We start from the raw sequence: 25,420 nt of genomic DNA, 5'->3' as shown, positions 1-25,420 counted from the left end.
GTTTTATTTGGATCGATTTTAGCCCAAAGCCTCTTGAATGCCATGAAAAATAATAACTATGGGTAGCTCACAACTGACTTTCGTGCCAAGGATGTGGACCTACCAGAACAACAGTTTTATACACAACTAATATAGACCCCTTGCGGTTGGATGTATTTTAATGCCATAACAGAAAGATTCATAATTATATTAAGATGTTAATAAGTTTAATACAAAACTGTTATTTAATTTAAAATAGTTAAGGTAATATAATTGAGTTTTGGTTGGTATATTTTTTACTTTGAAGTCATTGGCCTTTCCTAACAAAAATTAGAAACAGATTTTTAATCGCTTCATGAAAAAATCTAGGCATTTTAAAGTACGGAATTTTATAATCGGGCCTGAATAAAAATGGTTGAAGATAAAAATGTGAATTGCTTCAAGAACTAACGTGTTTTTAGTGATTATAGGATTTTTCTAAATTTTGCTACAAATTGCCAGTGGAATGATCAAACTAATTTTTCCTGACCAAAAAAGGTACCTTAAAGGGCTATGACCGAAATCTTTTTAATTAAATATTATTATCTCCAACCACTGACAACATGCCATTAAGTTAGTAATAGTTAGGGGTTAAAATAAAATAATACACATTCCAATAATTGTTTATATATTTGAAAAGAGCTTTAAATAGTCTTTAAATAATTAATTAATGGAATGTTTCATATTTATAGAAACAGTATTACTACAATTCAGATCTTGCTATTTAGTAAAAAATGTAGGACAAAGTGATCTGTAAAGTAGAACAAAATAGAACATGTATGTTTACACTATGAAACAAAACATTTTTCCAGAAAAGTCAATATTTAGTTGTGTATAATAAATTAATTATTAGAAGTTTGCAAACATTTGCATCTAAAATACTAAGATTCATACAATTGGTGAATGGAAACTAACCTGCAGATAACAAAATTTGTATATAACAATAATTTTAATCATAAATATTTTAACAAATTCAATAAATAGAGAAAATATAAAAACCTTAATCTACAAAGGGTGCAATTGACATAACACAATCAAATTCTTTGTGAATTATTAAAATTAAATGAATTTGTTGGTGCTTGAGTTTTGGATCTACAGCATCAAATAATTTGCACACTTGAATTTCCTGTTAACTATTTTGGGCCTCTACATCAAGTGATCTTGTTTGCTCTTGGATTTCACTGTGGCTCTGCTGAGTCTCTACATCAAGTGACAGTGAGTTTTGGGCCAGTAAATCTTGAGCACTGATTTCCAATGTAGTTTTTGTTAATAGAAGGTCTTCAGACACAGGAAGACTATTTACAGTTCTGTAACATAAATGATGAAATAAATTTTTATAATACAAGAAAGAATCACTTATAATATTTACTGAAACTGTAATATTTAATCAGAGGTTTTGTTGAAGGGGACATTTATTTTCCTGTGGCTGGCATTTTTTTTTGAATTCATATCGATGAAGATGTTTTTATGATAATTTTTGCTACACTTTAGAAGTTGAAATTTAATTTTCATTCCAGTACACAGCACTACTAAAGAAAATTAGATCTCATTACCACTATTATGAATTTTTTATGTATCCTAAAAACGAATGGGAACATTTGAATCATAAATGAGAATGAACTTCTTGATGAGATTCTATAATTTAGTGATCCACTATTAATTCTGGTTGTAGAAGCTAAAAGTACCAAGGTTTGAATATAGAGATTAATGCCCTTATTTAAGAACTGCTATAATAATCAAATTCTTCACAATCGACTGATTTTATATTATAGAGCAAAACTATGATTGACTTCCATGGCTAAAAGTCAGTGCTTAATTTCTAAAAATTTTAGGTGTGGGAACTCTTTAAAGCGGGAAGCTCAGACCGGTGGGTATGGAATACACCCCAGGAAGGAGGGGGGCCCTCACCCAGGAAAAACTTTTGAAAAATTATAACTGTAAACCTCTTTGTTTTTAGGCCACCCAGACATAATAATACATTCAATTTTTTATAAAATACCAAGTGATATTTTAATGCTGTTTATTTTCTTTAAGGTTGCTTGATTAGGATGTAAGAAAATAAAAAACATGAATTTAAATTTATTGAGTTTACCTCTCTACTCTACTCTACTCCATTAACACCTTGTTGCCTACTTTAAATTTCCCAGAAATATTTGGTTTGATTTCATTGACCATTTTTGTTTGAATCAATGAAGCTCGCCAATATTAATTTTTTAATGAATGGTAAAATAAAAACAAATTGAGCCTTATTCACAGTTTTATTTATACACATTACAGTAGTAATAATAATACATATTAATATGTAAATGGATGTTTGTTAATATAACAGCTTTTTTACAAGTTTGCATATTTTACAAAAAAAATTGCATACCATTATGGGTACAAAACAATATTAATACATTCAAAATAAACCAACTTCTTGGAAAGGAAAAGGAAGCGTTTAATTACACACAAAATAAATGACACCACAGAGTGGAGTAACACGGTTTCATTTTTAAAATTTAGTGTAGTTTTTAAAAAGTTAAGGTTGATTATTTTATTTGCTTATTAGTTATTATAACAAATATGTACGGATTTGTAGTTATAATATTGTAAGGCAATGCCAAGACTGTTGGTAAACTTAGTTTTAGTTGTTTGTTAATATTTTAAAGTGAAAACTACAAAAGAAACAAAACAACAATACACAAAACTAACTGTAAGTACAAAAAAGAACTCAGAAACTTGAGTTCAGAACACAACTTATAAGTTAGGCATAGGCTAGTTATTTTAATGAAAACTTAATGTTCTGAAATTCTAAAAGATATTTAAAAAAACAGATTTAGGAAAAAAGTTCCCACAATGGCAATGCTGTCTTCATGGTAAGTTTTCTGCCCTCGTTGTTTTGACTTGGTGTCAAGTGCAGAATGGTGTCCCTTCGCCAGCCAGGTTTTTGACGTGTCGCTCGGGATTGTATCTAGCCACAGGAGGTCCTAGGAGCCTGATCCGCAATAAATCGCAAACAGTGCTAATGTAGAGTGAAGATCTAAGAGGAGACATAATTAGATTCATTGCAGAAAACCCACGTTCACATTCAGCACTAGACACTGCAATACTATTTATGATGGAAATCAGTTTCTTAAACGACGCGGTTGCTCTAGAATAGTAGGTTTCTCTCCACTTAACATAAGCTTCAGTCCCTGCTTGAAGTGTCTGAAGTTCTCTAATTATATCCTGAGAGCTGCTAATCTTAAATCTATCGCAGATTCGCTGGATCTCACATTCTCCGTAGGTGATGGATAAGTCTTTTGGCCAATACATGGGGTGGATCACTTTGATGTCATTCATGATTTTGGTGTAGTGTTCAGTTCAGCCGCATTTGAAGATGATGATAGCAACCTTGAAGTCAAGTTGTTAGCGGAGGCTCCGATAGAACTGTTTTTCTGGAATACTGGGGTATCTGGGAATCTTACACAAAGTTTAACATCTTGAAAACATCAAATCGTCAATAGCAATTTTAGCTTCCACTGAACGTCTACCCATGTTTTCAACTCGGTTTTTCAAACACTTTGATTAACAGTGTTACATCACTGTGGGCTTGGATAAGGTTGAGGCTTGATTTTTGAAGCTGTAAGGACAAATCCGATAACTCTTCTAGAGCATCGAACATCAATGCCAGGTTGTGTACAAAAGTTGTAGAAGATAATGTACTACAAAGCCCTTTGTAAAGTTGAACGTTGCTTCGAGTCCCTTTGTTTGTCTTCAGATGCTTCAATGAAATGATTGTACAAAGCTTTAAAATCTGTCCAAACTGCTTTCACCGCCATTAAGCTGGAGGCTACCCAACGAGTATCTAAAACACGGCCGATTTTCAACATTTTGCTCCTCTAGTCCTTTAGCAACTTCTGCCAACTCCCTGCTGTTTTTCGGTGTGAAACAACTAAACATGTTTCTAATTTTTATCCATGAATACCTTAAAATGATTGATTCTAGCTACTTCTTCTATAGAATCGTGCACGGCAAGCTCTAAACGATGGTTCAAACAATGCCAAATGAACAAGTTGGGGAACGTTTCAGTAAGCTGTATAGCAAGGCCAGATTTCTTGCCTAGTAGCACTGAAGCACCATCACAAGTTACAGCAATCATATGGTCTTTCATGAATTCAAAGCTTAGACCTAATGCTTGTAACTGATTTAAAAGTTCTTGTAATATACCAGCTGATGTTGTGCTATTTAGCTCAAAAAGTGTTAAGAACACTGTCATAGGGTTTTGCATTCCCTTTAGAACAGTTCTGATATAAACCACCAAAGCATTTTTGTTTGAAACTGAAGTGGCTTCATCCAAAAGCAGGGAAAATTTAGAGTCTGACTTGATTAGGCCATTTATCAAGTCTGATTTCATTTCATCAGAAATATGATGAATTATATTGGAGCAAGCAACATTTGAATGTAGGATTCGCCCCATATCTAAGCCATTCATTATTTGAAGATCAATTTCAGTTTCAAACTCAAAAAATGGCCTATTTAGTTTAGCTTGCTTATAAGCCGTGCGGAAAAATGCGCTCAGTTACAATCTGCTGCTCTTTATGCATAGAAGCAACAGCTTTTTTCATTGTATCTTTCTTAGCTTCAATGAGTATTTTTTCAGCTAAAGAATGAGCTCGAGACCCACGGTGTAAAAATATCTTTTTCCTAAGAGAGGATTGCTGGTCTTTTTTATTGTTTCCATTAAGCGGTAACAGTTCCTAAAACCCACTCTTCGCTAATCTTTAGGCCCTTCGTTTTCTCTGCACCTAGAGTACTCACACTACGGCAAACGTTGCAACCTAGTTCTCTGTTCACAATTAACCATGGATTTTTAGCTTTAAATTCAACAATTTGTTCTTCAGACCAACAAAACTGGCTGTTCACCCCTATTAACAAAAAATCATTACTAACCTTAGCTTTGTCTGCATCAGATCCCAAACCCACCAACCTGGATACTATTTTGACCGACGAGGAAGTTGAAGGGGAATGGTAATCGCAATTATCGTCATTGATCCCGATTGCGTCTTCTTTTTTATCTTGATCAACAATTGAAGTTGTAGTCAATGCTTCCGAACTGCAGTTCTCATTATTCGCATAACCTTTTTGTTTCTTAGGGTTAGGTTTAAAGAAAATCAACAATTTTCTGGTAGTCATAGTCAATTAGGAAACTATTTAGCTGCACCAGCACTAATAAGCATAAACACGAACACAATCAACAACCTGAACCTCAAAAACGAACTTAAGCGTGATGGGATGCGATGCAACTTGTAACTTAAACGCGAAACACACCAAGGTCAAGTCAACTAGTCAACACACTTGTGATCACTGGGGCGGTGGCGCGGTGAAGGAATGGAGGGGGAAAAGGAAGGGGGTGGGGTGGGTATTGCTTTGTTATTGAGAGGCGCAGCCGCGCATGCGCGAACTAGGATGACTCGCCCGTCACCTTCCTCCTGCCTGATTCCGTGCAAAGACTCATCACAGCACAGCTCACAACTGCTTGTACGGGCGGCTTACTATCTGCTTACGAGTCACTCGCAAACAAAGCATAGCATAATATTGTGATCCTACCTACAATTTTTTTTAAACTAAAACTTGTTACTCATAGTTTTTAAAAGCGTTCCCTTGCGTTTCCCACTGAAATTAACCACTGCTAAAAGTAGTAAATCAGAATAGTTCATTGGAGATATACATTAACAATGTTTAATATGTTACAGGGTCCCCATTTAATCTAAATAATCAACTTCGTGGCTAATGGCTCTTTCAGGGTTTTCATGGTAAAAAGAATTAATTGCACAGTTAACTTTTTTATGAACGTTACCAATACGAAAAAAAGACAGAGTTGAGGTGTGAACAATGAGTGGCAGAGTGATGAAATTATTTATTACTTTTCCTCATTCAACTAACAATGCCAATGGATAATGCAGAATTAACAAAAATTTCTAAAAAAAGAATTTATTTTAGGCCTTGGCCTAAACACAAGCTATGGGGGAGGAGGAGTGTAGCGTTTTTAAAGCTACATTGGTTGCTTTTTAAAAATTAAAACTTAAATTAAATGAAAATTTTTGGGAAAGAAATATTGGGATTTAATTTTAAATTAGATTGTGAGAAGTTATGATAAAAACGAATATGTAATCCTTTGGCAAGTTAGTGCAGGTAATTTTAAATTATTAGGAAGGCGGTTCACTGTCTTGAATTGATCAGAACTTGTCTTGTACTGCAGTTACGTTAGATCTGAGAAGGCTATTGTTCTTGAGCTGGATACGGCTGGGCCGATGAGAAAACGCAGCGAATGTCCATCAGAAGGGAAGGAAGAGGAACTATAAAACCACCAGCTCATAATTTTCGCCCTTCTTTTGGTTATTATCATGAAATTAAGTTGATTACAGTGCGCAGTGTTTCTAATTTTTTTCCACGAGGGATTTTGAGGTAAGTACCAAATTTATTGTACGTTATATTGAAATAGTCTTCCAGATCTAATATTAAATTAATTTTGTTGTCTTTTTTATAGGAAAAATTAAATTTACAGAAACTACAGAGCAATCTGCATAACTGATTCTTGATGAACAATAGAGCACAATAGAATCATACAAGTTACATTTGGTTCAAACTTGCAAGAAAAGTGAATTAAAATTTAACTTTGTTAATAACTTTGATTGAATTTTTGAAATTTAGTAATTTATTAATATTTAATTTGTACGGTTTTATTGTGAATTATTAATTGGAAATTAATTGAACTTTAATAATATTGTTTGAAAGAGTTGTAACTGAATTGTAAAGACTTGAAAGTTAAGGTACAACTAGTGGAAAGAGAAGCTTGATTTTTATTTTGAATTTTGAGTGAACTTAGAAGTGAACATTTTTATTTTAGTTATTTCCAAGCGGTATTTGAATTTATTTGTAAACTTTAATATTTTATTTCAGAAGAGAGCTCTGATTTTTAGTTTGATATATTTGATTGATATATTTATTTCTTGCCAAAGGACCTTTTAAAATTACTACACGGTTGGTCAATTCTTTGTGGAAAATAGAGTGATGAAAATTATAAAACATTGTACTTATTAATTTGCCAGTTTAAAATAAATCCATTATTTTAATTTAGAACTGTGATTTTTATTTTAGACAAACCAGATAATATTTAATAGTTAAAAATTTAGTAATTGTACTGAATATTCACTCAGAGCTTACTAATCAAAAAATATTTTATATCGTCTTGGATGTCTCATTAATAATTTAAATCTTAATATTCTGGAATATTAATATCTACAATCCAAGTCGTTATAAGGAGGTAGAAGAGCATCCAGTGGTATGTGCAGTCCCCTTAATATTGATCATGATAAAGTATAACATCTCCTGATTGTATCATGCCTGAGCCCTTAATCATTAATGCAATGGCAAAGGGATTATTCCACAGATTAAAAATCAAATTTTATATAACTAGCACTTGCCTAGTTCATAATTATTATTTTTAACTTACAAGTTTGTTGAAACAAGATTGCTGACATGCAATGCTGAAAATTTAACCTTTAATGTGAAATATTTATTGATATTTAAAGGGAAAATGTTAAATTTGGTTATGAGATACACCGCATGTGAGCCAGTGAAAAATCAGTCTTAAGAAATTTAATGTACAAATTTACTATCTCCATGTAATATCAAATACAACATATAAAGGAATTGAAATATTGCACCTTTTCTTAATCAGATTTGTTTGTAACCATGATTTTTTTTCCACAAACCATTCCTTATTCTCCCTAAACTCTCACGTAGGGTAGTCAGGTCGCTAATGTAGTTACTCTGTTTTATGTTTGCCCCTCTGGTACCCAATCAATTTGCAAAATCCCTTTGATATACAAAAAAAAGCAATCATCATTGCCTTGAATTTTTCATTTTATTATTCATGCTTCTTTTTAAGGTGGAGAACCAGAGAACTTCCAATGCTAATACTGACGTTTTGTTTTAGAGCCATAAATAAAAAAAAAACACACAATTCACAAACACAAATAATAACGTTTTCTAAAAGGTTAGGATATTATGTTTTATAAAAAGTCAGAAAAATCATTCTTTACAATAGAATATTCCTTCTATTCAAGGGTGAGACACTTTGCAACCAATTTTGAACAAGCTTTACTCATTTTGAAACTTTTATGAAGAATCTGCTGCCTAACATTTTCTTTGTAGATTTCTATTAACTCTGATAGTGCTCCGATAGTTAAACAGCGATCTTGTGGAACAGGTTACCGATTTTGTGGGACGATATCCATGTATATGTATATTATAAGAATATTTAAATAAAAGCATGTAAAATGTATAGACTGGGCTGGTAGTTTTAAGACATGCCTTTGGTGAAAGGCTTGGCAGTTTGGAAAGGCAAATTATGGCAAATTGTGAAATAAGACTAGATGTAAAACTGTGCTACAAATTAAATTAATAGATTAGCTTTTAACATGCTTAATAAATAGTTTATACATACTTAAGAATGGCATTAGCGGTTGATTTCTTCACTTTGCTGAGCTCTGTCAGCGTTTTCATTGTTTCAACATCTTGATTTGTTTTCAATTTCCCCAACGCCTCTACAGTATCAGAGACTAATTCTGCCAGTGTCGCTAAAACAATTAGGCATATTAGGCACTAATATAAACAGATAGCAATCAACTAAGATTTTAAGATATTCAGTAGGTCAGAGAGGTTTTCTTTAATATAGATTCTGGTTGAAATATCAAACATGCCAAAATTTTATTTTACTGAAATATTCATATTCTAAACTTTAAGATAATGGAACAACTAATACTTTTACTACACTCAGTAGATATAAATCATCAGAAAGAGGGTTAAAAGATTAAATTGAATCCCTATTTAAACCCTTTCAGTACCTACATCAAGAGCATATTTTAAGAACTTGCATAAAATACCAATTAGTTAACAGGACATTTTATAAAAAATGCACTTGGATAACAGCACAGGAAATTCCTACCACCTTTAATCTTGATCTTCTCGAAAGTGGTACATCATAGACGATAGATGCAAGGTGTCAAATTATTTTAATTGTATATACACAATCTAATAGTAGACTCAAATTTCATTATTTTACTCAGAAGCATGGAACACAAAATCTATTTTAAAGGATTTCTCTAAAATTCATAGGTATTTTGTATGATCACATATAGATTCTCCACCAGAAATCCTTAACGCTATAGTTGTAATTGATTTATTTACAATAAAACTACATCAATTTGTTTGTCCAATATTTCTCAATTAAAAACAATGTATAACAATTCATCAAACTCCTTAAGTTTTGATGTAGCTCTCTGTAATTCGTATTTCCAATGATTGGAAACTTTCCTGAAGGAAACAAGGTTTTAGAATGTAAAAGAAAGTACACCGAAATCTATAAAGAACTTATTGACTAATAAGATTAATTTAAGGATTGTTCCTGGAAGATGGAAGAGTGCTGAAAGGAACTGGTGTCTTACGGAGAGGAGAACTTTGAAAGAAGGGTAGCTGTTACCACAGATTGTGGTGAATACTTTTTGGATTAAAACTGTAAACAGTTACCTGTGGGTGGCACTTCCATCTTGTTTACTCTTAGCCGATGGCGTGCCTGCTCCAGTTTCTGGTTGAGGACAGTCAGCCGCTCCTCACAGTTGCCCTCGTTCACTGTCTCTACACACAGAATACTCTGTTCAGTGAGCACACAACAGCAGTGCATCATGTGCATAAAGCTGAGCAAAGTGATAGTAACTGTAATTCTTCAAGCTATCTGACACTATGTTAAATTCTTACCACTTTAATTGGCTGTGCGTTATAAAAACCTATTTCTCAGATAAAATCTCTTATCTGTCCATTTACAAATACCTCAAAAAGTAATTGAGGAAGACTTGAAATATTTTTATTAACCTTTATTTCTATACAGGCGTCGATTTCGATAATGGTACATGGTGAATAATACACATAATGTTTGGAATTTCAAAAATTAATTCATATAGAAGTAATTTTTGTCATAAGAGGGCTATCCAGAAAGTAGATTACGTTTCGCTCTGTAGCTACTAGGGGCATGATATCACGGCCATTTTGATATCAGTGTTTCTCCGGTCAGTGGCTATCCAGCCATACTAGTGAGAGGTACTATCGCTCCTTATACAATAGCAGTTTGAAATGTGTGACACAATTGAAAATCCCACAATAAACCAATTGAGATTTATTGCCAACTTTGTAAAGTTTATGTAAACGAAGGTGGAGTATGTCAGTGGTGCATTAGGTTTAAAAATGGCTGAACTGTGCATGATGATAAGCAAAGTGGACGGCCAAGCATTGTGACTGATGATTGTCTCTAAAGTTGATGAAAAGATTAAAGAAGACCGCCGATTCACAATAACAGAACTCTCACTTAATTTTCCTAAAATTTCAAGGAGTTATTTTACACAAAATTTTTATGCAGAAGTTAGGATATAATAGTGATGACTGTTGGAGTTGGTGGGCTCCCTAAGTGTTAAAAGTCCATTGCTAGCCAGGACATAAGGGCTGCTACTCCTGTCCGCTTTGGCTAGAGAAGCTATTACAGAGCTGGCCCTCTTCAAGGTAATATGACTGAGATATAGTGCTCACTATCCCTCCTCATGGATCCTGACAGGAGGCAGCCCTTACCTCCAACCTTATCCTACCTGAATATCCTTTCACTCTGGAAACAAGTGCAAAGATCCTGTTAGGACTAAGAGCAATGAGAGTTTCCTCAACTTCTTATCCCAAGAGAACATATTTTCGTTGTATTTCAAAGTAAATACCTTTTAAGCTTTTATTAAGTAAACATTTTTATTGCTTTTTTTTCATTTAACATTACAATACATAGAACTTTTTACACATAATGCAAGAGTTTTAAGTAAGTTCCAAAATTCCAAAATTTGGTTGCTACAAGTTGGTATTTGGTGTATGCACGTTCACTCTATTAGGGAGAGAAATATAAAACAATGTTTACCTTTATACATTCTTCCACCGATTAAGGATCGATCGATGTCTGCAAACTTCAATATGTTTATATTATTTGTTTTCTTAGTGCTAATGAGGTGAAAGCAGTTTAATTTCATGATTAGCTAGAAATTTTAATTTTTCTTCCATGACTTAAGTGTACAACTAACAGTTTTGAAATTAAGAATATACATAATGTCATGGTAACTCCTTGGATATACACAAAAGGTGGTTTTAGGAAAAACAACAGTATTTAAACAATATTATACAATTAATAATTAATTCTATCATATTTCAAATCACGTTTTCATCCCTTGTGATTGTCTTACTTGGAAATGCTTCACAACGGTTCCCCAACTAAAACAAACCTGTATTCCTGTATTATTTATTTTGTCAATATTTCCATCTTGTGTCTATATACAGAGTGTTCCATGAAGAGGTTTAAACGTTTTATTTTATATTACTTCACCATTTATGCACCAAACATTTTCAAACTCTAAGCAATTCATTAAATAGGTTTAAATTCTGTAAAAATTTCAGCTCTCTAACAATTGTTGAAAAAAATTATGGCATTTTGAAAAAATATATTTTAAAAACAGTATTTTTGGTTTTGTAAAATTATGTATTGTCATATTCTAGAGAAATAAAGCATATCAATCAGAAAGTTAGAACATACCGTATTAAAAAACCTAAAATTATAGTCCACAATTATTTGAACTGTAATCCATCCATAGCGACACCCTGATAACAGCACTTAACAAATGATCAGCTCTTACTAAGGAATTCTGCGGTATCTGGAGAAGTTTCTCTTTAATTGATTGTTTTAATTCCTCATCATTATTGAAGCTACAAGTATAAACTTGTTACTTTAAGTAATCTCATAGAAAGAAATCACACACGGTTAAATCTGGGGTTTGGAGTGGCCAATATAAAAAATCACTTCCACTACCAATCCAATGGCCATGAAGGTTGTCATTTAGTAATTGCTTGACAGGATTTGTGAAATGAGGAGGAGCACCATATTGTTGGAAAATTGCTTGATCCATTTCTGGAATCGTAAAATGAGGCAAGACTTCTTCATTTAAAACCTGTTCATACCTATTCCCAGTCATTGTACTGTCTGAAATGTCGTAAGTTAGCACCCCATTACAACTGACAGCTGCCCAAACAGTAATTTATTTTGATTTGAATAGAGTCTGTTCAAGAATGTGTGGATTACCGGTGTTGCAATAATTACAGTTATGCCCATTTACAGCACCACTGCAGTAGACAGTGGACTCGTCTGAAACAATTTGAGTATGCCAATTAGGATCTAGCTCATGAAACAATGATACGAGAACAAAATTCCACTCTCCTGTCCGGATCATCTTCAAGAAGATCATGGACTAGGTGACTTTTGTAAAATTTAATTTTGTTTTTCTTAATTATTCTCTGTACTGAAGACTTTGGAACACCAGTTTCAAGTTCAACTTTCGTTACCTGGAGAGCAGAGCATTGATGCGCATACTAGTACTTCTCTTTCCTTATTTGATCCTCTAGAGTACTTTTTTACGACACTTCCAGTATCTAACAAAAGATTTTTCCACTTAGTTATTGTTGGATTGCTAGGTGGTTGGGTAGACAACCTGAAATTGTGTAATTGCTTCTGTAATGTTGCCAAAAGCAATAGCCCCCTCACAACACTTCAATTTTTGTTCAACATTAAAAGCCATTTCTCGAACTTGAATAGCAGTAAAACTTATGGAAGAGGTTAGATTATGTTTTTATGGCACAAGCAATATTCTTCAATCAAACAGCTGTTTTCAACAATGAGCATTATTAAATAGCTGTTCTTTAAAACTGCAATGCAGTAGTCAAATCAGGTAATTCAAGAAATAAATTTTTATAGGAAGCAAAATGGTAAGATTTTTATATGTCACCATTTTGTTTCAACAATTGCTAGAGAGCTGAAATTTTCACAAAATATTTTTAAAACCTATTTAATGAATTTTGTACATTTTCAAAATGTTTAGTGCATAAATGGGCAAGTAATATAAAATAAAACTTTTAAACCTCTTCGTGGGACACCCATTGAATTTTCAATATATTGAAAGGTCAAATTAGCTTAAATTATTTTAACTTTACTACACTCACCTAGTACTTTGGCGAAATTAGGACTATGCAGGCTGTGCAGAAAATCAACTTCTTTGTTGAAATTTATGTTCTTGAGCCGAGACGTAGTGTTACGAAGTATTCTTTGATTTTCTTCAATTCTATTTTGCAATTTTATTAGTTCAGTCTGAAAAAGTGCTGTTTTAAAATTTACTACCACTTATAGAAGAAAATAAACATACAAGTTATTTACAAAAATGTGTTATATCTTAAGAACAAAATAAAATAAACAATAAGTTTATTTTATTATTATTATGTTCCTTTGGTTAGCGTAAAAAGCAGGCCAAAAAGATCAACTACACATAAATTGTAAAGATATTTAAATTTAAAATTCTTGGTATTTCAATATCTCTACAGTTTTAATACTTTAAAGTAGGGGATAGGCTAGGCCTATGTCAACCAACTTTACACTTACTAGTTTTAAGTCCTTTTGACACTGTCAAGCATATGTATCAATGTCTTCTGACAATAAAGTAATTTAATTTAAATTAATAGTTAAATATTTAAATATTTTCTCAGTTACTATGTTGATAATAACATTGCTGACAGACCTTAGTTATTGTTTGAATTAAAATCAAAATAATAACCTAACACTTTTTATTGTGAGAGAAGAACTGTATCTAATGTTAATCTGTAAATTTGACTCAACTAAGTAATTTAAAATGAATCACTTTCATAAATTTCCTATATTACTTACATCAATTTCAGCATTTTTCTTTTCTTCCAATTTCTTTCTGAAAATCGTTTGTATATAGCGGGTGTATTCAAAATCCAGTTCTTGCTCAAGATTTATTCCTTCTGAAACAGCCTATAACAAGAAAATTAAAAAATTATACCAATTTCTGACGTGTCCATAAATTTAAATTAAATTATTAGACAATCCAAAAACATGTTACTACAATTTTCATTACCCATTGGCCTTGTATAACGGAATATTTTTGTTATGGCAGCTTTGGGCTCAAAATTGTCATTATGGAACTGTTCCAAGATTAGTGCAGTATCACATAAATATACTTTTTTAAACCTGTTTTTCACAGAACATTATGCAATATGGATAAATGTCAGAATTATATGTGGAAAAATATTTAAAGCTGGTAAAGTAAACATACCATACCGATATATTACGTCAATTTCAGTGTTAATTTTGAAAGTTTAATATTTATCATTGTCACAGCACATTGTCTCTATCATAAATCCGAAAACACAAGTTTGTAAAAGAAGTATGACCCAGAGTCCTGCTATGGTAGGAGAGACAGGAAGTATGGTGCTGTATGTCTGGTGAAACATACAAACAGCCATGTGACAACTGGCGTGTCAAGCAAGCCATGCTCAATCATCTGTTAGTTGTGTATATATATATATATATTACCTGTAGTATGTAACAGTACAGTGAGTGCCACAATGAGCGATGTTGTAGTGATTTGTCTTATTACGTCGTGATTGCAATTAAATCTAAAAAGTAGAAAACAATAGTTCAAAACAATGCTCAGTTTTGGAATGCTAGTTTTTTAATAAATCACGTTTACTTTGGAGTGCGAAATCGTCTATATTACAATTTATAGAATAATATCAATTTGGGGGGGAGGGGTGTTGATGGCAGTGTTACATAATTTTTAAGGGAGTTAGTGTTACTGTTACAAGAGTGGGACGGAAAGTCTGATAAGTCCTATTTGTAAGGTTGTAAATTTCAACTCATTAAATATAATTTCCTTTTTAAGTCTGAAATGCCAAATTAACGTAAAAAACTAAGTTAAAAGTTATATAATTTTAATTAGTGAGTTCCATGTTTTCTTTATTGCACACTCAGTTTTATATATAATTTTTTGTAAGTGTAAATAACCAAGACAATTTGCTCTCCAATCACGCTTAGCTAGTATTGATGTTTCACTCAGCTGGGTTCTATTTAGTTTTGTGTGGTTTTAATTTTGTTTTGATACAAAATACATTGTGACTTTCTTTAAAGTTAAATCAAAAATTTGTTATATTAGCCCTTCCAACTCTTAACACATGTGTAGGTACAGTAAACTTTACCTTAAGTTAACAAAAATCATGATAGAATGCAGAGGTATCTTCCTCTTCATCTCCAATGAAAAGGAAGATACCTCTGCATCTGCCCACCTTAGCACGTGTCAACCAACCTAGCTTTTACTAACTGTCACACAGCTGCCTGCTTACCATGGTTTCTAAAGAGCCAAAACCATACGTATCATTTCTTGACCATAAGTAAATGCAATCACTGTTCAGCAGACACAGACTAAACTATAATTAACTGTAACTTAACTGTTTTCCTGGGAAGACTTGAATTCAATTGTTTATTGGATTTCATCACTTGCTTTCCTGTAACAAACCATTCACAATATAAAAATATGCCCAAATTGATTATTCAATTTTGGTTTACAAACAATGGAAGTGCTCTTTGAAAGTAATGGTAAAAATTTATAAATAAACACAATACATTTTATATATAAATTTTTAAGAATTACATAAACCTAAGTCATAGCAAAAAATGTAAAAGAGACAAAAGTATGACTACAAGATACACTTTATTATTATTAATCATACAAAACACAGGTTTTTTTTATTTGGAAAATAACTGCACAGTGCTCATCACCAGCAACACACTCCGTTGTGGCAGGATTGTGGGCAGGGTTCTAAGCTATAAGTAACCTCAAGCTCTGACTTAGTGAGGATAACATGTGGGACAAAAGCTGTTGTTTAGTTTTGATACCGCAGAAAGTTTGCTGCAATACCACTTTTTTATCAAAAGAAAGGAGAGACCCTTTTTAGCCTTATTTAAACCGTCTTCATGAGTCACATGCCTGGAGGATCTTATCCAACAGAATAAAGAGGAAAGTTGGTACAGTACAATATTGACAAAACTGATAAAAAGTGCAGGATTTGAACCTTTACTATCTCTAACACAAACGCACAATGCCTTATACCGTGAAGCCACTGGCTCTTCCACTTGATCAAATTATGTTTTCATCTGGGCAAATCTAATTCTAAAACTCCTACCTTGGTTAAGGAGACCTACAAAGATGGCACCCTGCTACTGTCTCTATATCCTAGAGGTTCACTGTTCTGAAATGGGTGGAAAATATGGAGTCATCTGAACGATCTTTAACAAATGGTTTGTGTAAATGTGGCATTGAACCTTTATGTAAGTTTTAGATTCACCACCAAATACATCAACATGTGCATGAAAAGATTTAAAAAACTATTTATGAAAATCTAAACATGAGGAAGATTTTTGTGGTATTGGAGTCAATTGACATTTGGCATGAAACAATGCAACAGTTAGAAGAAACTAAATCAGACATAAGACCACATAAAAACAGGTGAAAAATACCTCAATCTCTACCAAAGTACTAAACCAAAGACTAAAATTCAGAGTGGCACATCTTATAGTGCCGTACCTGTATTCCAAGAGAACAAGAATACCCAAGCCCAAATGTCATGGCCTTGTGGTGCACTTGTGTATATATTGATATAAATAAAAGTTCATTTTATATAACTGGTTTATTTCACACTATTAGCAAAACAATAGATGACGGAATAATCATGAAAGAGGTTAATAATCATTGTTTTCAATTTTTTTAGAAACATGTGTTTATTTATTTGCATTGATCCAACATAAATGAATAATAGTACAATATTTTACATATATGGTTGAGACACAATTCCCCCACACTTATTAAAAAAAAAAAAAAAATGAAACATTAAATTGTAACCAAATCTTTCAGGTAACCAGACTGGTAATGTGTTATAAAGGATCAGTGCAGCATTGTATTTTCATTTCCAGTTTCATGTTGAGGTGGCTCAATGACTTGAAGAGGTGGTTGCTGCTGTTGAGTTGGTAACACGGTCATGTCTTCTATGGAACCATCATCTTGTACACTAGGAGAGAAGGTGACGGTGTTCATTGGTGTTCCACCCAATCTTAATTGGTTGATACATTGTTTGAAAGTGTTAAATTTACTCTATATTAGTATGTTTGTTCCAAAGCTTATTTTGCCTCTCTCCTGATCAAGAAAATATATATACATACACAGTTCTGAGAAGCCTACTTTTGTCAAAACAAACTTAATATATACTATAATAAATTTTTTAAAATATTTTAGACCATCTAGAGCTGGAATTGGTAAATTAGTTCAAAAGAACAGTCCAGCAAAATTTCATCTAGCTTAGTTCTTGTCTACTGCTAGAAAAGGAGTCCTCGGAGTCAAATTCTACCTGTTTTATGTTTTAAGACATTTTATAAGGTAGATTAGAACCTAATAGCTGAAATCTAAATTGGCATTAAACATTATTGTTACTTACTAGAAAATTTACTCACTATAAATGTAAACAATTTCAAAATAATAAACAATGTTTACACAGGATAGTTGATTACATTTGACAGGCTCATTCAATTACTATTACACAACTTTAGAGACCAAGATGGGAGTTTTTGTTTACTTTAAAGGCCAGTAGGGCGTAGCCCAGAGGGATTTTTGAAATAAGAATAGGTCTAAATTCATCCCAAGAACCGCAGGAATGTTCAGGTACAATTTCAATACAATTGGTTGACTATTTTACGCAAGATAACAAAACAAAACAAACAAAGGCACTTGTACATTTATAATACTATTACGATTATTAGGAAAACAATAGATGACTTGGACCCATCATCATGGAAGAGGTTAATAATCATTGTTTTTGAAATTTTTAGGAACATGTGTTTGTTTGTTTACATTGAGACAACATAAATAAATAACAGTACAATACTTTACATATCTGGTGGAGACACTATAGACAATTGTAGAAACACTGTAAACAATGTTCACACTCTAATGTCAAGAACGTAGGGAGTCGCTAAAAAAAATTTGTCTCTGGGACATACAGTACCATCATTAGCGATTACTACAAAGAAGTCCTCACATGCCAAAACAAAGGCATACAAAAATGACTAGAGATAACTGATCACTGGAAGTTACATCACAACACTTCTGTCCACAACACCATAGTTATGACCGCAATCCTGACCCAGATATTATTTATTACCTTGCTGCAACGATTCTATGGTCATGAGAGTTCGACAAAACACTTTTCTCTCCCTAAAACTTATGAGAAATCTGGGATATTACCAGTCTGAAGGTGTTTCCACTATTCAATAGGTTGTCAAATTGTATGAGAGGTGTCACAACTAAGATCTTCAGAGCCTTTGCAACGTTGGAATAACATTGACAGTGGTGTGAAGCTATTTTTAAAACTTTTAACAATATGTTTCCAAAAATTTCTCTTTTCCCTGCCCAGCCTCATCACTTTATGGATAAACTCTGTATTTGGGGTTAGTGTCATAAAAATAATGTGATGTTGGTTGCAAATGGTGATTAGAATTATGTGAATCATTCTCTAGTTCTTCTCTTTGGCTTCTTGTCTAAGCTTAGATACAGTTTATCACCAGTGTGCAGCTAACAGTTATCCTTTTCTTGAAAAGATCTAAAGCTGTCCTATTATTACAACAACCATACAGTACAATAAACTAAATACACATTGAACAAGTCATCCCTTTACCCCAACATAACAACATTTGCTGTTAGTGATGTTCCTCCATGAGGTTATCCAGATGTAAGTAAGATGAAAATCCCCATTTTTCTAAAAGATTTGGGTTTAAAATATAATTCTAAGACTTTTTCATTCTTGGTATTATTTTGATATACTTTACCGTTGAACAGCTAGGATTGCAGAAAGTTCTATAAACTAATATGTTTATAATTGGCTTTATTGGCACAAGCTGTAAATGACTTGCACAGGTGGAGCCACGCAGGTATTTATGAAGATACGATATCACTTGAAAACCTTGCTTTAAGTCATCATAAATAAGTTAATTACTTTTGGCAGTATTTTAGGAACGTATTTTGTATAAAACATTTGTGGAATTACAACAGCTTTCATTACAATTCATTACAACAACATTCCATTAAAAAAGATTCTGCATTTTGAATGATTTTTTTACAAATGGCAAAACATGCTCTTTTAACGAATTTTGGAAAAAAGAGTTTCTGTAAACTTTCAGAGCTCTCCGAGTGGCTCAAAGGATACATGAAAATAATAACAAGAATAAATGAGGTTTAGAATTACATGTTAAACCAAAATCTGTCAAAAAAGAGATTTCCAAAAGATATTTCACAGTTAACTGCCATATTTGAAAATAGCAACCGAATTTCTAAATTTTAACTACATAATTGTAATAAGCGTACAAAATAAGGTACAGTTTCCAATCTAAAGTTTGTCACAAAATTAATATGTTCTAAGATTCCAATCGTGGCCACCTTGAATTGATTACCATACATAAATGTTAAACGAGTTGCTCTTAAAGGTTGAAATTTGGTCTATATTGAAAATAGTTAAGATCACGGGCCACTGGGAGTCACTCACAAGGCAAGGACGTTGTCCATTGTGTGGCAATCATGAGACATGACATGCTTCTTCTTCTTCTATGCGGTGGCCTATTGCCATGCACTTAAGCCTCAAGGGCCTTTTGGGCACCCCGGAAGCATACCATGATGCCTACCAGTCTATGATTTCAGCAGTTCCACAAACCGCTAATCTGAAATCTGGCATGCGTGTAACCTAGTTCAAGGATATAATCCTCTCATTTAAATTAGCAAAACATAATAGACACTACTCTACAAACTACATCAGGAACCATATATATATATATATATATATATATATATATATATATATATATATATATCTTATATATATAAAAATCTTGAGTCACGATGTATGTTGCCAATAAACTCCAAAACGACTGAACCAATTTCAATCAAATTTCACATGTATCCGTAATTTAGTCTAACTTAGAAGATAGGATAGTTATTATCTGAATTATTCGCTTATGTCGTGAATATAAACGAATAAAATGAAGAAAAGTTTTCAAAGCGCCTGCACATTATAACCTGCAATTACGAGATAGATACGTATATTAAACAGTGAAACACTATTTGAAGGCGCTAAGTTATGATGTATAATTGTCTAAACTAAATTTTTGGTTGAACTTAAAGGTTGAGTGGTAGACCACTTTGTAATAAAATACATTATGCATGTAGAATACATTTTTGACATATTTTCTTGATCGTGACATCAAGGTAAAATCTACATCGGGGTTGGAAATATTTACTTCAACCAGAAATGCTCATACGCGGGCAAAACTTACGAAAAGCGTGCGAAGCCGCGGGAAACAGCTAGTATATATATATCAATATTCAAATTAATGTTCAATTATGCTTCGATATTAAAATAAACACTAAACATAACTTGTGGTATTGAACTTACTTGAAGTTTCTAATCTATTTTCATTTATCATAATGCTGGAAATATCCGGAGAGTTGGACAACGTGCTTCGATCATGTGTTGGTGTTGAAGCTTTTCTCTGAGGTATTCTATTCAAGCATTGGTTTCTAAAAAAAATCAAATTAGTTTTCTAGATAGCCTACTCAAATCCTTAATTTCTTATTTTGAACATGAAATTTAGTTTAAAACATTGTAATGATACAAAAGCCTATTCACAATTTTCAATCTTGCTCACTTATTTAACGTTAGATAACAAAATTATTGTCCCATATTTATAACCATTTTTGATACCTTCACATTTCATCTCCACCAAAGCTAATCCAATAATAGTTATAATACCACTAGACAGACAACCGCATAAAGTTGCCATTTCAAAGTTCTGTATATGGTTAGGTCACATTTATTTAACATTAACTTATTTACAAGTCTGATGATTGATTTTAAGTGTGTCAAGCTAAGAAAAATATTATTTCAGAAAAATTATAATTTCATATTGTAAAACTATGAATAAGTGGTCTCTTTGTTTATAATCAGAAAGACCAATGTATATTAATATATTTTATCATTCAATGTTTGAGGGTTTGTCTCAAATCCTCTTAAGGAAAAATAAAAATATAGGACCACAGTAATAAGGACCAAAAAGTAAGAAAAAAAATATTGCCTTAATTCCACCAATGTAATGAAGAAGAGGGATTCTAAAATACTAAATGATAATAGCAATGCTGATAAAATAAATGTAATTTTAATTTAAATATTTTTATCTCATCTAATTTTTTAACTTGTATTTTGTAATATGTTGGCCAAATTATTGGTGATTCAAGCCTTTACAGTAACAAAAGTTTATTTTTCTAATTTTCATATGATGGCCATTCTTGTTCACACAAATTTAGACAAATACGTTTTTTTTTTTTTTTTTTTTTTTTGTAGATCTACTCTAAACGTAGAAAGTTTTAATTGTTTAACTTACATAATAAACCTTGCTTTCTGGGCATACGTTATACAAACTCTCTATAAAAACGAAGATATTAATTAACATAAATTTGTATGTATTTGATGTTTGGTGTTAGGAAAAATGTTTCTTAATACTTTTAAGAATATGGCACATATCAATGATACTAAAAATAGTAATAAATTAGAATTACCACTGTATAGATTACAAAACTACGAGATACCACAAATATATAGGTTTAGTTGTGTAATAGTTTTTCCATTTCATGAAAAATTCTGTCAGAAAAAACAGGTTGCAGAAGTTGTTCATAACTTGCTGCTTAGAAACACTTTTTAATAAATTGGAAGAATATTACATAAATATTAGAGATATGAAATTATGGTTAACAAACATAATTGTTATCTTGAATTTTTCTCTGGAAAGAGTTGTGTCTAAAAAAGAAATGTACCTTTTTAGATATTAAATATAATAATGAAAGAATAACTAAAGTATATATAAATAACATATGCATATAAAACAACATAACAATTTTTATTAGAACGTATATTTAACATGCTGAAGGTAAACTGACTTGTTATTGTCATATACTGCACTGTTAATGAAAAGTTGACAGTGTCATCCCTAAAATCCACAAACAACAATGTTGTAGAAGCTCTTAATATGTGATGAAAATTTTGAAATAAACTACTTACAAACTCTCCTCTGACTTGCTCTTGCGTCTACTTTTTGGTTTTGGAACAACTGGCTTCATCTTCTTCATTTTGTAAAGGGTTATTTTTAGCAATGTATGACCTGCAAACATATTAATGTAAAGTAAAATTAAAAACAAATATTTTTATGTTTACAGCTTTTAAGGTGAGTTATTTTCAAAATGATACCAAGAAAAGCATAATATAATCAAACCCTACAATATTCAATTTAGAAAAGTAAAGTTTATGTCATATGACCTTGCTTATTAGGACTTAAAAGAGAACATAGATGTAGAAAAGTTTATATTAGCTTGCACATTTAGGGTAGGGTACGATAAGCGGACCTGGTTATTTATATCGAAGAATGTAATCATCAATATCTAATATGTACACATCTCAAATCCTAGACTATCAATCGATATAAAAGTATATATAGTCCTCAATAGCAATCATATGTTTTAAATTAAAATATGAATTTAATATTTACAGTGATCGAACAAATTATTATAACCAAAGTTAGGAAAACTGAAGACGACCATATTTGCTCCTCTCACAGTTACAGTTGTTTACTTCCCACAAATTTCACATAATGGGGTTTTCAGTACGAGTCCAACATGTTGAAGCCACGAAACACATGTCTTATCTTTCAAAGCAACTTCGTGTAGTTTTCTAAAATTGACTGCCATTTTTAATAATCAAAAATGTTACTTATCTAAAATTGAAATATTACTTTACGTGTATTATTTGAAAGTGTTTACAGCTGTTGATATAGATTATTTAAGTTAATTGTTCAAAATAATGAATCAGTACGGTATCGAGTCTAATATCTAATATCGGTTGTCAATTTCGATATAAAAAACTGGGTCCGCTTATCGTACCCTACCCCACATTTATATAAAACTAACTTTATTTTTAAAATTTAACTGAAGGGAATCTGAAATATTTTTGTAGCCTATTTTTATAGACAAAGGACAAGTAATGCACTTTATACATCACTTTGTTTGAAAATTTTATATAGGCTACCGAGCCGCATCGATTTAAACATCCCCTGCAGTAGATTAGACTTATCAATCTACAATCTACCCTTGCACCTCAGTATCTTGATATTTGTGGTTAGTGATGTGCCACTTCTGGAACATCCACATGATCGCTCAGATTTAAGTGAACCATAGGTTTTTGGTATACCCAGTGTAGGTTCAACCAGCCAGAAGTAAACCCTCCTGGACTAATTATGTTGTGGTCAAACTATTAAAGGATGCTGCACGTTACCATCAAAGGGAATCAATATGTCCTGGGTAAAATACTTTCTGAAGTTATAATAGATCATAAAACTAAAGAGATAAATACCAATATAATCAGGGTACTATAATCTTTCCCTGGTTATTGATACATAACGTGTATTGACTTACAAATAACTAAATGAAAATGCATTTTACATAGTTTTTAAATAGGATAACCCTTGTTCAAATGGCAGGCCATTTGCAATTCGGGGCACTTTTTAAAATGCCCTTTGAAGGACTTTTGGGTACACCTTGGATTAAAAGACAAATGATATCAATTTAATGACTTTCATAAAGTTACAATTATTATAGGATTTTGAAACTGACAGTCATATTATATTAACAGTAAATAATGTAATCAAGTGGAAATAATCAAGACCAACTCACCAGAATTCAGGATATCCTCTCCCTAACACCCTTAATATTAATAATTGTTTGTAATTTCTAATAACAAGTAATTATGAGAAAAGAGTTACAAATCAAAGTAATAGACTAATTGTAAGGTTAGGCTTTACCATCATTAAAACAACAAACCATTGTACAATATGATGCAAGATAAGTAAATTTTAGTAGGGATAGCCGAATGTTGGTATTTAATAATTACTAGCTTTTCGTAATTATTATCCTTAGCCTAGATTTTTAATTTTTAAAAGTAACCAATACACAGAAATGAACAGGTGATTCAGCCTTGATCCTATTGGGTACAGAGTATAGCCTAATATAATACTTTTGTTTATCAAGGGTATCCAACCAAACGATTTCGTTCAAGCGCCAAATTTGTTTAAAATAACTCTATATTTTTATTTGCCAACTTGCCGGTTTATAACTATTCATGAAGCTCCAAGCTACACGAGGAATAAGTAAATTTGTATTTACAATCTGTGAATAAGGAAATATAATATATTATATAATAATGGTTAGTTATAAACCAGTGATTAAAACTTAAAAATAACATTGAAAAAGAATTTAAATAAAAACACAATTGGAAAGACATGGAGTCTACTGTAACGATAACGTAAATTTAGAAGTCCATTCCTTTCAGTTTATATTTATTATTACTATTGTCTGGTAAATTCACAGCTAAGTGCATATCAAGATTTAGTAGTTTTAACAAATATTTCTCACTAAATTAGGAAGTTTTATAATTATGAAAGGAATTTCAGTGTCTCTAGGAATAACTCTGTTTTAATGTAAGAAGGACTGAAGAACCTTTTACAATCTGTTTTAGGATTTTCGATTAGATGTGCTGGACATAAGGTGTAAAAAAAGAGTGGAAAGTCAATGTTAAAATTCTGTGACAAGATAAATGTAAAAACAGCATTTAAATTATCCAAATATAATAAACAGTAACATCGAAATAATAAGCACCATTAACAGCCATTTTGCATTGAATTATGACCTCTTGATCCCATGTGCGTGCGCCATGTGAGACGTATATCTAGAAGAATCCCTCAGTATTTTGTACTATTCCGCTGAGGGAGTTCTGTATTGTTAGAAGCGGGTTATAAGTAGTAAAGGTAGGCAATTCTCTGGTTTGAGGGTCAAAATCATGTGGGCAGACTGTTACATTCACCTCCATTTTCCAACACGTATATCAGCAGATAATGTGAACAATGTAGTTTGTAATGTTCTGAAGCTTGAACTTGGTCATGATTAGAGGTTGATACTGCTGTATCGTCAGCAAAAGCTGCAGTTGTCGGTTCTGGGTGGGTTGGCATGAGCTCTTTAAAACGTGTACAACAAAGAGCCCAATATGATATCCTGAGGAACACCCAATCCAATTTATTTAAATATGAAATTACATAATAAAAATTGATCTGAAAATGTTTGTTTTGTAAGTAATAATAAGTGTGAAGAAAAAGTTGTTTTTAATTTTAAACAACAGTGGCTGTTGCCAGACCTTGTCAAGCTTTTTACATCGTATTGGTAGAAGACTGATTAGTCTATACGATGCGACTGGAGTAAAAAGGTTTACTGTTTTATGCACGACTACGATTTGGGCAAAATTCCATTGAAATGGGAGATAATCA

At 32.1% G+C, this 25,420-nt stretch overlaps 1 protein-coding gene across 1 annotated transcript; it reads right to left on the bottom strand.

Moving 5' to 3' along the window:
- Nucleotides 1-739: 739 nt before the first annotated feature.
- Nucleotides 740-24,115, bottom strand: LOC124354660. The gene is made up of 9 exons (XM_046805287.1): nucleotides 23,778-24,115; nucleotides 22,114-22,213; nucleotides 20,455-20,579; nucleotides 15,413-15,468; nucleotides 13,829-13,939; nucleotides 13,114-13,258; nucleotides 9,574-9,681; nucleotides 8,492-8,624; nucleotides 740-1,325 (listed from the first exon to the last, which is right to left on the bottom strand). The coding sequence occupies exons 2-9, from the start codon at nucleotides 22,179-22,181 to the stop codon at nucleotides 1,148-1,150; spliced, it is 924 nt and encodes a 307-aa protein (XP_046661243.1). The 5' UTR covers nucleotides 22,182-22,213; nucleotides 23,778-24,115; the 3' UTR covers nucleotides 740-1,147.
- Between the last annotated feature and the right edge of the window lie 1,305 nt (nucleotides 24,116-25,420).

This window comes from Homalodisca vitripennis, chromosome 2 (assembly GCF_021130785.1).
Source record: "Homalodisca vitripennis isolate AUS2020 chromosome 2, UT_GWSS_2.1, whole genome shotgun sequence".
Taxonomy (NCBI): domain Eukaryota; kingdom Metazoa; phylum Arthropoda; class Insecta; order Hemiptera; family Cicadellidae; genus Homalodisca; species Homalodisca vitripennis.
This window is presented reverse-complemented; position numbering and strand designations above follow the sequence as displayed.